Below are 14349 nucleotides of genomic sequence, written 5' to 3'. Positions count from 1 at the left end.
CTCTCTCATTTGGTCCCGAAGCACTTTGTTCTCGTTTTCCATTTCCTCCATATTTTTCAAAATGGTTGTGAGGGTGTTGTCACCTGCATTATTAATAGTGTGAGTAATATCTATTACCGGAGGGAAAGGGCCATACTACTCGACCATTATCGGTGTAATGCAAGTCCTTGCATTTTCTCGGACTGTCTCCTGGGCAGGCTTGTTGAGGATGCTGGTTAGCGTGTTAGCTAGCCAAGTCTCAAGGAGATTTTTCACTGCTGGTGGTGTCTCTTCCGTTGTGGATGTGGAAGCTCATTTACCGTAGGACGTTGCAATACTGTTGTGATGGAGAGGCGACCTACCTCGCCTGGGAGAGGCATTAGACATCATGTCCTCGCCTTCTGTTTTAGAAACCTCATTTATGGTGTTTAAAAAATTGATGGTGAGGTCTGCCACTGCCCTCATTCTTTCTTTTCTGTTACATGTCATGTTAGATCTGTGTGTACAAGGAAAAAGGAGCTTTGTTCCGTGTGTTTTTTATGAGCAACCCGTAATAGTTATAGATCTAGAAAAAACTAAAAATTTAACTAGGGAATCCCCACAGACGACGCCAAATTGTTTAATGAAAGTGTAAACCTTCGGTTAAACTATTAAATCTTGTGTAATAAAGGGTTACACCTAGTTAATAATAATATCTCTAGATTTAGAATTAGTTGGTATGAAAACGTGGGATAATACTTGTGAAGAATTAAAAGCAGTGTGCATTTAATATTCCAAAAGATTTAAGCAATAATAGAGGAGCAACAAGCAATAAATTGCAATAAATGGTATTTATGTAAATGAAGAATATTTCACCCAATATTGAATGAGGTGGATGATTCTTCTCTCTCACAATGATAAATGACAAACAAATCTTAAGATATTGGAACTATTCTCGGATCTGATAGAAAAGTATGAGACAATGGATGATGGAATCTTAGTAAAAATATAGAATCTATATCTTTTCTAGAGAGAAAGTCTTCTTCTCAAAAAGGTGTTCTTATCCAAATGAATATTATATGCATTATCCCCTTATCTCCTTTTCTATTTATATGAGACATATCCCTAGTCAACTATAATAATACAAGTGCAGAGAATATTCAATGAAATATTCTCTTTGATATCTTATTATAAAAACTAGCCGTTAGTACTCTGTCCTTGGTGCTCGACCTCGACCATTGTTAGCTTTCCGGCTATGAGTTTCACTGTTTACTAGTTGACCTCGGTCACATCGTTTTTCTTAATTTCTCATCGTGCTAAATTCTCTTAGGGCAAATTTTGACCTATACAATATGTATCGGAGAAAAAAAAAGAAAATTTAAGTTTATCTTTCTTTCTTTGAATCGTGCACGAAGTACTTCTTAATCAACTATGGTTAAGTTATAATAAGTTAAGGTTAGAATTAGACATGTCAGGTAGTTTGATGTATCCGCTGAAGGTATACAAGTCTTTTTCTACATAAGACAGGATGATTGGCAGTGGGAATTCATATAATCGATTGCTTTCTTTTCCTTTCAAAATATTGCGTATAAAGAGAAAGATAGCTGGTCTTCTTGGACGGTTGAGAGTGTTATGTAAAAGGATACGGGAGGATGCCCGATTCGGTTGAAAACCTTACTTCCTCCCTCGATTAGTCCAACCTTCTCTATCAGCTTGTTCCGATAGAGGATCATGCTAGGGTCAGATGATCCTTCCACCCTTTCTTTAGGATTTTGATATGCTACTTTATTCGGGTAATATAGATCATCGAAAAAAATTCGAAGATTAAGGTAGTGATTTAGTAGTAAGATGGCTGTCTTACCTCCCGTTAACTTATGTGGGAATGCAACGGCAATTCTAAGGCATGTACCTTTATCTGTTTCTAGGTCTGCTTCCTCCATAGAATCTGTACAAACCTATCCTACTCATATAAAAATAACAACGTGCATAAATGATCACTTCCATTTCTAGCTCCTCTATAGTGGTTGACAAAATGGATTAAAAAACACAGTTATCCATCATTATTCACTAAAAAATTAATTAGATAATGAACTTTTTAAAAAAGGGTGAAATATGAATCGTATAAGATTCATATTATCCACTTAAAAATAATAACGAACGGGTTTAACTTTTACATTTGCAAAGACTCAAATTGGGACTCCTCGAGTTTGGGAGACTAGGAATTCTCCCAAAAAATATTCATGTTTAAGAAGCCATGGATAATATGATTAATTAACCCCTTTGTTTTTTTATCAATTATTAAATATGGCTCAGATCAGATATTTTATCCGTTCTTACATTATCCGTTTCTGACCCACCTATATCTGATCCGACTGACCCATTTGCCAACCCTACTCCTCTTCATCTAATTGGTTGATCAAGAAATATAGAAAATCAAGAAGGATGAAATAATTAAATTACAAAATACAAAAAAAAAGTAAAAAAAAAAAATTTGAGGGGGATTGCGCGGAGGGGTAGGGTGTAGGGTAGTGTAGAAAAACAAAAAAATAGAAAAATAAAAATAGAAAAAAAGTCGTTGTTCTGTGTTTGTGTGGCCGGGGGGGGGGGGTAGGGTAGGGGTGGTGCAGGAAAACAACAGAAAATTGAAAATATAAAAAAAAACTATAAAAAATATTGAGGGGGTTTTGCGGGGGGGGGGGGTGTAGAAAATTGAAAATACGAAGAAAAAAAGTATTTTTTTGTGGGGTAGGGGGTAGGGGATAGGGTGATGCAGAAAAACGAAAGATAGAAAATTAAAAATCCAAAAAAAAAGTGAAATTGGGGTAACTAAGTAAATTTCTAGATAAGTTGGGTTGAGATCCCTTTGTTTTGAGTGAGTTTTATGTGTTGTATTTGGGCTACTTAATAGGTGAGAATGAGTTATAAAAACTAATGGATTAACTTGGGCTCAGCCCAAAATGACCCATTAGCTAAAATATTTATAGCTCAACGCATTAATCTCTTGGCTGGTTAGGCGGATTGGATGGGTTTGGGCTCAAATGGTCACCCCTACCAATCATCGGTCATATGTAGCTTCTTGGTTCAGTGTTACACCAGTCGTTTCAGAAATTAGCATTGCGCTATGGACCATTCATGTTGATCCGTGCTGGTGCATCATCATCATATATAGTGTCGAACGGTGCCATAACAAAAGAAATTTTTAAGACCAATGATATCAATTTTGCTGCTAGGCCAGAATTTGGCTCTTCAGAGTACCAAATTACAAAGACACCTTGTTTTCCACTTTGGACTATAGCAAGTATTGGATTTTTATGAAGAAAATTTGCATGACAGAGATTCTCTCCCCTCAACAGATTACTAAATTTGCTGATGTTAGGAAGGAGGAAATGATGAAATTATTGGAATTTTTCGCTAAGTGTTCAGAATAAGGGGAGACTTGTCATGTTGGAAATCAACGTATGGCTATGACAAATAATCACGAGCACAAGAACCTCAACTAATGTCAATGAGAGCGCGGAGATAAGAGAAATCGCTAAGGGAATAACATTACTTTCAGGTCAGTTGAGCTTAGGTGAAGTGTTTGGTCCAATTGAAGAAATATGGTTTTCTTGGAGCTGGAAGAAATGTTAAAGCGTTGTTGCTTAGGTTTGATAAGTTTATGGATGGGATAATCAAGAAACACGAAGAGGAAAGTCGCGCCGGAAGTGAAGAGAATAAAGATATGATGGATATTTTTCTGGAAATTGTAGAGGATAAAAATACTGAGATAAAGCTCACTAGAAATAGAATCAAGGGTCTTTTCTTGGTAAGAATCATCTCCTTAGAAAGATGGATCCACGACTTAAACTTAACGCGTTCAACCTTTATGTTTGAAATTTTAATAATTGTTGAAATTTTAGTGACTTTTCACATATATATACCTATGCTCTATCTAAAAAATGCTAGGTTCGGTTGATGGTTCTTTTATTTATTTATAGAAATTAACTTAAATGCTCGTCCGCCCAAAGCCTCACGATAACATAAAATTAGCCTTATGAATTGAATCTTAAATAAGGGCTTCCATTTTCATCAGATAGTGAAGTAGGAGCTCGCTCCCTATCTAGCGGTACTTCCATAGCTTGCCTCTCGAGGTCCTGTTTGAAAGGCAATTTCCAAAATAATAGTTGGAAAATGTATATATTATGTATATTTAGTATATAACAAATGTATATTGTAAAGGAGATATAAATATTTTTGATCGAGAGGCCAAATATGTAACTAAGATCTGTTCTTGGGAGGAACTGATACAACAAGTGTTGCTTTGCAATGGGCGCTCGCGGAGCTGCTAAACCATCCAAAATCCATAAAGAAGCTACAGCAAGAGATTGACAGAATAGTTGGGGTAAAAAACAGATTGGCTGAGGATTTAGATATACAAAATCTCCCTTATCTACAAGCTGTTGTCAAGGAAACTCTAAGGTTACATCCTTCATTGCCCTTAGTGTTCCGAAAATGCAGGGAAGATTGTGAGATCAATGGATACAAAATACTTAAAGATTCTAGGCTTGTAGTCAACCTTTACGCAGTTAATAGGGACTCAAATGTATGGGCTGATGCAGATGATTTTGTACCAAAGAGATATCTTAACTTAAACGAGAACCTTGCTATCGAGCCTGATGAATTGGAGGCCATTAAAGAAGACCAGAACTTCTGTTATATGCCATTTGGTGGGAGAAGGAGAGGATGCCCCGGTGCTGGACTTGCTGCAGCAGTATTGCATAGGACACTTGTGCAATGATCCAACGTTTTGATTGGAAAATCAAAGGTGGAGAAACACTTAATATGGAGCTGGATTTTCTGCTGCCATGGTTTATCCTTTGGTTTGTTATCCTGTTATGCGTTTTAAAAAGGATAACCCGATGCACAAAGCATTCTGCATTCGCACAGGGCCCGAGGAAGGGCTGCAGCCCGAGTAGTGTGATATAGACAGAGCTACCCTGATACAAACATCAGTGGCTGATTCCATGGTTTGAACCTGTGACCTATTGGCCACACGGAGAAACTTTACTGTTGCTCCAACTTTATTGTTATGTGTGTTAATCCACTAGAAATTGCCAACTCATTGGACTACTTTAGGAAGGAGCCAAAGGTCTTAATTTTAGTTCAAATTGTTAAACTTATCTGATGTTGTTACAGTCTGATTTAGTCAATATCATGTTTATTTGCCTTCATATTATATATCATTGGAAACTAGTGAGTGAAGAATCTGGATTTTAAGTATGAATCTTTGAGGGAACATAACAAAAATAATTGCCATATCAAAATTGATATTTTAGACAAAAGGTAAATTAAAATACTAGAGTTCGGATTTTGGATCTAACCTCTCACTCAAGAAACTGGTAAAAGTCATTTACTTTTGTTGCATCTTTCACAGTCTCAATCCTCCTCAGCCCAGACTGGGCTGCACTGCCGTACCTTGATACGTTCGTTTGAATATCCTGTCTTAAGGTCATCCCGAGTCACTTTATTAAAGCAAACTTTTGCTCGTCTACATTTTTTAGTCTAAAACTATTTCTTTTATACGCACCATTTAGAGCATTCTAAAGAGAATACTTAGAGATTCAACACATGTCACAACCATCAATCTTTTTTTTAATCTATGCAAATTAACACACACACACACACACACACACACACACACACACACACACATATATATATATATATATATATAAACATAAACAAACATCCTTATACCTCCTCTTACACAAATGAGGATCCATGATTTCTAGAATATGAGTGCACTACTAAAGAAAGGAGAAAAGAAAGTATAAAGTAGGAATAGATCCACGTTTCTTTGGGTAAATAACTCAGTATTCAACCAAATGAACTATTCAATATTTTTGAAGCATGAGGCCCGTAGATAATATTAGACCAATTATAAAATATATATAAAAAAAAATATCTAGTTTGATAGAGAGATCATGAGTTCACATGTCCCATAGTCTAAGCTATAAATCCGCCCCTGCTCTTACAGATGGAGGGTGACATTTTCCTCGTAAGAACAAACATAACTAACAAGCATAAATAGACACATATTTATTCCAAGGATAATAGGGAAGGCATAGGGAGAAGTAGTTTAAGGAGTTACTTGAAGAATTACTTTTCCAACATTGGAGCTAGAAAATAGAGATGCTAAACTCTCCAAAAAGCTCTCAATACCATTGTAGATTTTGTGTTTGGAGTTTATTTTGCCCTCTTTCAAGTAAACTCCCATCTCTTTTATGAATTCCTCAAAGTGATTATAATATGAACTCACCATAAACCCTTTCATCATAACTTCTTTACCCACCATGTTCAATAGGTTCCGAACCCCTTCTCTTTCTGTCCAAACCTGCAAAATAAAATAAAAATAAAAATATTGGTGATTAGAGTTTTTATTTTTATTTTTCAATAGCTTGAAAGGAAGAAGGGGAGACTTGGAGCAACAGTAGAGTTGTCTCCGTGTGACCTATAGGTCATGGATTCGAGCCGTGAAAGCAATCGCTAATGCTTGCATTAGAGTAGATTGTCTATGTCATAACCTTTAGGGTGCAACCCTTTCCTGGATGCTGCATGAACGCGAGATACTTTGTGCACTGAGCTATACGTTTTTAATAGCGAAAGAAAGAAAAAAGCCCCCAAGTTTGTACAAAAGTTAGAAATTTTTACACAAATAGCCAGTCAGATTTATTGTTTACTTTTTCTAATTAGTATATATAGATTATATATGATTATACACATATTATACATGGATTAAAACATTGAAGGATACATTGTTATACTTGGATATCATCCCACAGGGTGCAATACGAGCTCCGTGGTTAACATGATTAAGAACAGCCTCAAGCATTTTACCACCAACATTGTCAAAATAAACATCAATCCCATTTGGGAAATATATGTAAAAGGTAATACAATAATAGTGTGCATGTCAATCGCTAGAAAAGTAGTCCAAGGAAAATAAAAAGATTTACTAGCTAGTAATTAGTACTACCAAAAACCTAAATTTTTTGAAGAAACAAAGAAATTTACTTGGTTAATGCAGCATCATAATTTATCTCTACACGATAATTAGAAGCATCATCGTAACCACATTCTTCTTTCAATAGCTTCACCTACACATAAATAAAAAACGAATATCCATATCAATTACAAGTCAAATTAATTTATCTCCTCTATAAAAGACTATAAAACTTTAAGGAACCTGTTATGATCTAACATGAAGGTTGCAGCTGGATTCGAAATGAAGAAGAGCAATAACAGAAATTAGGAAGGAATAACAGAAATTCAAATGGACGACTAGGATTAGTTTAAGCTTTAATGAACCCCAAGGGCCACGATTTAGCCACATAGTTGTTGGTTGTTATAACCAACTGCATCAAAGAGAAGGAGGCATCGTTCAACAGAAGTATTTCCTCTTCCTCTTTCCTCACTCTCTTCTTCAGCTATGGAGACTAGTTAGGAGTAGTCATTTCTCATTCCGTTGTAATAGTTAGTTTTTTTTTAATCAATATATCAGAAAATTGTCCCAAAAAAACACTCTATTTCCATTTCTGTATTTGATTTCCTTAATTCGATTTGAGTACATTACAGAACCAAGTTATATCAAGATAGCTTGTACAAAGCAGCTTCTGAAATCATTCTAGCGAGTTGTAAAATCTTAACCTAAATTTTGTAATTGGAAGAGAAAAAGTCTCATATTATATAGTGTAAGTTTTAAGGGCATATAGTAAATAATTTGGGATGTAAAATAAATAATGCCTTATCATCCGAACCAACACTTCCAACAACTCGACACCCTTTTACTTTGGCCAGTTGTCCAGCTATAATTCCAACTCCTCCCACTGTAGCCGATATGTACACATTCGATCCCGCTTTAGCATTTTCTATCTTTTCTATGCCCACCCACGCAGTTATACCAGGCATTCCTATAGCACGGTGAAGAAAAAAAACACATAATTACGTGATCTTGATTTAAGTTTAAGAATTGGAGGAGGAGAGGTATTAGGTATATACCTAAGCAACTAAGATAATCGGGCAACGCAATCCCAATTGCAGGAGTAATCTTCTGAAGCAAATTTGAGGGCAAATATGGCTAAGTACTATATCTCCCTCTGAAAACTTGGCGTCCTTAGATTGGATTACCTTCCCCATTCCCAACGCTCTTATCACCTGCAATTTTTCATTTTATTAATTAATATCTGCATACTAGAGCTATACATTTTTATTACTACAACTTTGGCTGAAATTAAAGTTTGTTAACTGTAAACAGAATACTTATACTATTTCTTTTTCGCTATTTAAGTTACTCTTGTCCTTTGAAGCGTGTACTAGTTACCCTCTCAGTTTTTTTTTTTTTGATTTCCCACTTGGTGTCCGGTACCTGTATTGGGGCCCGAGTAAATCCAAATTCTATAGCTAGGGCTCGAACTCGAGACCGCTGGTTAATGATTAAAGAGTACTTTTCACTCCACCACAACCTTTGTTAGTCACCCTCTCTTCTTTTTATATGATTTGCATTTATACCCACCAAAATATCATGACATATAAGACTATAAGTTTTGAGGTTATCTTTGATACTCCGTCAATGTCAATTAATTTTCTCATGTTACCCTCATTGACTGAAGGTACTTTTGATATTTCCTTTATATTTCTTCAAATTACCATTTATCTCTCCTCAAAAAATTTAAATCATTTATTGAAGCAAGAAATAGATTTGAAAACAAAATTGTGGTGTTTTAATATTTAGTAAAGCGTCATATTTTTGACAAATTAATTTGGTTAAAATAACACTTACTTTTGATCGGAGCTAAAGGGTATATATATTAAAAGGACAGTCTATATATATATATATATATATATATATTAAAAGGACAGCCCGGTGCACTAAGCTCCCGATATGTGCGGCGTCCGGGTTTATTGTTATATTCAAAGGGTATAACAAGGGGTCTGTATACGGTTAAAATCGGGTTTGTCCATTATTTGATTAATCGGGGCTGAAATTAGGGCTGTGCATGGATCGGATCAGATCGGATTTAGCACATTTTGAATTAGAATTTCGGATTTCGGATTCTAGAAAATGCAATCCGAATCCGATCCGAATTATATCAGATTGGATCGGATTTTAAAGTTTGGATCGGATCGGATTTCGGATCGTATTATGCCTCAAAGTTGCAAACTAATATGTATATTTTCTTTGTAAAAAAGGCAATACATTAAGAAAAATTCATGTTTATGCAATTATGAGAGTACTATGATGTCAATATAGCTAAATCTAGCAATTGTAAAGGTAATAACTTGGAGGAAGATGCAAAGGAAGTCTGGCTATCCGAAATAAAAGTGTAGTATTTATACATTACCTAATAATTTTGAATTTCGGATCGGATCGGATTAAAATATACCAGTCCGAATCCGATCCGAAATCCGAAATTTTAATAAACACAATCCAAAATTTGATCCAATCCGAAATCTGAAATCCGAAATTGAATGGATCGGTTCGAATTTCGGATATCTGATCTGAATGAACAGCCCTAGCTGAAATATGGTAGGTCAAAGCTCGAGCTCGGGTTATATCGAACTAAGGCACAAAGTTAGATCGTCGAGCTCGTGACCCAGAGACCGAGCAAGATCGATGGAAACTTACCAAGCCAAATAATGAAAAGCCGAAATATCCACAATCAGTCGAGGATCACGGCGAAAATCTCGGCACGTATCACGAAGATGCTGATTAATTAGCAAAGCATGAGATTTCTTTTACCTTGTATATAATTGTACCAAAAGTAGAACACCCCCACTATATAAAGGAGGGTTATGATCATTTGTAGGACACATTGTAATACGCAAAAAAAGCATTATACTGACCATCTTTAGTTCTTATCATCTTTTTTTTTCCAGTTCTAACACTAGTTGAGATATTTTTTGGCCCGAGGGTGATCAAACTCAGAAGGTAAGGCTACTCAATTTTGTGGTTTGCATTTATTTTATTATCGTTAATTTCAATATTAATTTGTCTTCTTAATTTGTATCAAGTTATATCACGTATCTTTAAAACCGCGTATAAATTCAATTGTTATCCAATTTTTAGGAAAAACAGTTAGCGCCCACTGTGGGGCCAAGGATAATAATGATTACCTGATATAAACTTTAATAACACACATTATTTTACACTTGTTCTTTGGAGTATCTTTGATTCCAGGACCAAAATGTCAAAATTCTCAGTCAGCACCTCTGCACGTTGACAATGATTTCGGCCACCACGGAGAAAATGATAGCATGGCACCAGGGAATAACATACCCCCGGTTGGCTTCGATAGAGTTCCGGCTGCAGATCAAATCAGCTCATATGTAACCATTAAGGCAAACTGGGTCGTCGATCCCGAAGGCAACATCCGTGGGGAAGTTCGATCAGCTGCTTAAAGCACTTATGATGGCGAAGATGGCGGGATTAGCCTACGTGTGATCTTCAAATGTTGCAGGCTCAACAGGCAGCGATAGCCCAGATCCAAAACCAGAATCATCCACTCCACTAAGTAGGATCGAGCCCGAGCCATCCTAGGAAGTTGTTCACAGGGCCGAATCGATTTCAAGGAAATCAAACTAGAAAGAATCGGACTCCAATCCTACAATCATGAAGATGCTAGACGAACTGACAAAATGAATTAAGTCGGGGAAAAAACTATTGAGGCAAACGACAAGAAGGTGGAAACTTACAACTCCAGGGTCGATCAAATCCCGGGGGCACCGCCTATATTGAAGGGATTGGACTCAAAAAAGTTCGTGCAAAAACCTTTTCCCCGGAGCGCGGCTCCCAAGCCGATCCCCAAGAAGTTCCGCATGCCTAAGATTCCTAAATACAATGGAACAACCGATCCAAACGAGCATGTCACCTCTTACACATGTGCTATCAAAGGGAATGATCTAGAGGATGACGAGATCGAATCTGTCCTGCTAAAGAAATTCGAAGATACCCTGTCAAAGGGATCTATGATATGGTACCATAATTTACCACCTAATTCCATTGACTCATTTACTATGCTTGCAGATTCTTTCGTAAAGGAACACACCGGGGCCATCAAGGTCGAAACCATAAAATCAGACCTTTTCAAGGTAAGGCAGAAGGACAATGAAATGCTCAGAGAATTTGTGTTTCGATTCCAAATGGAACAGATAGACCTACCACCGGTCGCTGATGATTAGGATGTTCAAGCTTTTACCCAAGGACTCAATGTTTGAAGCTCGGTGGCTTCGCAGCAGTTGAAGCAGAATCTAATAGAGTACCTTGTTGTTACTTGGGCCGATTACATTAATGGTACCAATCGAAGATCAGGGTCAAAGACGATCAACTTAGGGCTCCTTCCGCGTCCGTTTATCCTATCATACCCGTCGATAGAATCAAGAGAGACATTGACTGAGAACTAAGGTTATATAGAGAAAGATACCAGCCGTATAATGGAGATCGTAGGAACAGTGGATCTAGGCAAAATTCTGCATAAAATGAAAGGAAAAGTGATCGAGGCCAGAGTTATCGAGGGCTCATGAGCAAAAACGGCTTCGACAGATCTATCGGACCTAAAGAAGCACCACGATTATCAGAATAAAACTTTAATGTTGATATGGCTGCCATCGTATCGGCTATCGGACACATCAAAGATGCCTAGTGGCCTCGTCCTTTACAAACCGATCCAGCCAAAGGGATCCCAACCAGATATGCAAATATCATGGCACATATGGCCACAGAACGGAGGATTGTCGACAATTAAGAGAAGAAGTAGCCTCTTTATTCAATAATGGGCATCTTCAGAAATTTTTGAGTGACCGATCCAAGAATCATTTTAGAAACAGAGATTCCAATAAACAAAACGAGCAAGATGAACCCTAACACGTCATCCATATGATCATCGGAGGGGTCGATGTTCCTCAATGTCCGATGTTAAAATGCACCAAAGTATCAATCCCAAGGGAAAAATGGACCCGAGATTATATACCAGAAGGAAATTTATCTTTCAATGACGAGGATGCAGAAAGAATCATGCAGCCCCATAATAATGCACTGGTAATTTCTATACTCATGAATAAAACTCGAGTTAAACTTATGTTAATTGATCCAGGTAGCTCGGTCAACATCATTCAACCGAGGGTCGTAGAACAACTCGGCCTATAGGACCAAATCGGGCATGCGACCCGAGTGCTAAATGAATTCAACATGGCTTGCGAAACTACTAAAGGAGAAATAATGTTACCAGTGAACGTAGCTGGTACCACCCAGGAGACCAAGTATTATGTGATCGAAGGAGACATGAGGTACAATGCCATGTTCCATGGATCCACAACATGAGGGTAGTACCCTCGACCTTTTACCAGGTATTAAAATTTCCAACACCAGAAGGGATCAAGGCGGTCTACGGGGAGCAACCCGCTGCAAAGAAGATATTTGCCGTCGATGAAGTAATTTCGATATCAATACTCTCATTGACAAATGAGTCAGGTTCAAAAGCAAAATAGGAATCCAAATAGAAATTACCAATGCCAGCCTCGACCCAACCGAACAAGCAGGGGACTGATGAAGATGATGATTACGGGGTTCCTCAATCATGTATAGCTCCTGATGGTTTCGATGCTACCAAATCAACGGTCGAAGAGATAGAGCAGGTTGTTCTGATTGAACATCTACCCGATCAAAAGGTATACCTAGGCAAGGAGTTAATTCCCGAGCTCAGAAAATAATTCATTCAATTTCTTATAGCTAACATGGATTGTTTTGCATGGTTCCATCTCGATATGACAAGGATCCCACCGGGGATCACTACTCACAAGTTGAGCTTAGACCCGAAGTTCCATCCAGTAAAACAAAAAAAAACCCAATCCGAGATCAAGCATGCCTTCATCAAGGACGAGGTAACTAAACTCCTTAAAACAGGGTTCATTTGGGAGGTCAAATACCCGGAATGGTTAGCAAACGTAGTAGCAGTTCCTAAAAAAAGGAACAAACTAAGAATGTGTGTGGATTATAAAGTTTTAAATAAGGCATGCCCCAAAGACTCTTTCTCTTTGCCTAACATCGATTGCATGATCGATGCCACGGTCGACCATGAGATCCTCAGTTTTCTCGATGCCTACTCCGGATACAACCAAATACGGATGAACCCGGATGATCAAGAAAATACATCTTTCATCACTAAGTATGGAACATACTGCTATAACGTAATACCATTTGGATTATAAATGTTGGCGCCATTTACCAATGCCTAAACTGAATGTTTGAAGAACAAATAGGAAAATTAATGGACATTTACATTGACAATGTATTAGTTATGTCCCTGCGAACAAAAGACCATTTAAAGCATTTGCAGGAAACCTTCAGTATATTGAAGAAGTATAACATGAAGCTGAATCCAGAAAAGTGTGTGTTCAGAGTCGGATCAGTTAAATTCCTCAGGTTCATGGCTTCCAACCGAGAAATCAAGATCAACCCCGACAAGATCAAAGCTATCAAGGATATCACGGTAGTGGACAACGTCAAGGTTGTACAAAAGCTAACCGGGCGCATTGCCACCTTGGGGCGATTCATATTGAGGTCTTCCGATAAAAGCTATCGATTTTTCTCGTTACTAAAGAAGAAAAACAACTTCACGTAGACCCCGGAATGCCAATGGGCCTTAGAAGAACTTAAGCGGTATTTATCGAGCCCGTCATTGCTTCACACGCTGAGGGCAGACTAATGACTATACTTGTATCTAGCAGTATCGAAAATATAGGTAAGTGGAGTCCTAGTTCGGGAAGAAAAAGGTACATAATTTCCAATTTATTATGTTAGTAGAACCTTAGGTGAGGCCGAAACTAGATATCCTCATCGAGAAAAATTGGTACTCACTTTGCTAAGTGCTTGTAGAAAACTGAAATAATATTTTTAGTGTCATTCTATATGTGTTGTGACAACCTACTTTTTACGGAATATAATGCATAAACCCGAACTCTTGGGATGATTGGCCAAATGAGCCGTAGAAATCAGCAGGTACGATATTAAATATCAACCCTGAATAGCCATTAATTCTCAATTTTTGGCAGATTTCGTGGCCGACTTTACCCCGACCCTAATACCCGAAGTTGAAAGAGAGTTGTTGGTAAACACAAGAACGTCTTCTAGAATCTAGACCCTCTTTATGGACGGTGCCTCGAATTTAAAGGAGTCCAGACTTGGCATCGTACTAAAGCCACCCCCAGGTAATATAATTAGACAATCTATTAGAACTATAAAATTGACTAACAATGAGGTCGAATATGAGGCCATGATTGCAGATATCGAATTGGCCAAAGGCTTGGGGGTGGAGGTGATCAAAGCTAAGTGTGGCTCCCACATTGTAGTAAACCAAG

The 14349-nt window shown here is 37.5% G+C and overlaps 1 protein-coding gene and 1 pseudogene across 1 annotated transcript; one reads left to right on the top strand and one right to left on the bottom strand.

Annotated features, from left to right (window-relative positions):
* The first annotated feature begins 157 nt into the window (after window positions 1–157).
* Window positions 158–4970, top strand: LOC138872765 (3,9-dihydroxypterocarpan 6A-monooxygenase-like; annotated as a pseudogene).
* A 1130-nt stretch (window positions 4971–6100) lies between these two features.
* On the bottom strand, window positions 6101–8251 carry LOC138872633 ((+)-pulegone reductase-like). The gene is made up of 4 exons (XM_070150982.1): window positions 7996–8251; window positions 7741–7907; window positions 7012–7094; window positions 6101–6331 (listed from the first exon to the last, which is right to left on the bottom strand). The coding sequence occupies exons 2-4, from the start codon at window positions 7903–7905 to the stop codon at window positions 6295–6297; spliced, it is 285 nt and encodes a 94-aa protein (XP_070007083.1). The 5' UTR covers window positions 7906–7907; window positions 7996–8251; the 3' UTR covers window positions 6101–6294.
* Window positions 8252–14349: the final 6098 nt, after the last annotated feature.

Source organism: Nicotiana sylvestris, chromosome 7, assembly GCF_000393655.2.
Source record: "Nicotiana sylvestris chromosome 7, ASM39365v2, whole genome shotgun sequence".
Lineage (NCBI taxonomy): Eukaryota > Viridiplantae > Streptophyta > Magnoliopsida > Solanales > Solanaceae > Nicotiana > Nicotiana sylvestris.
The sequence above is the reverse complement of the archived record's forward strand: the minus strand, read 5'-3'. Positions and strand labels throughout refer to the sequence as shown.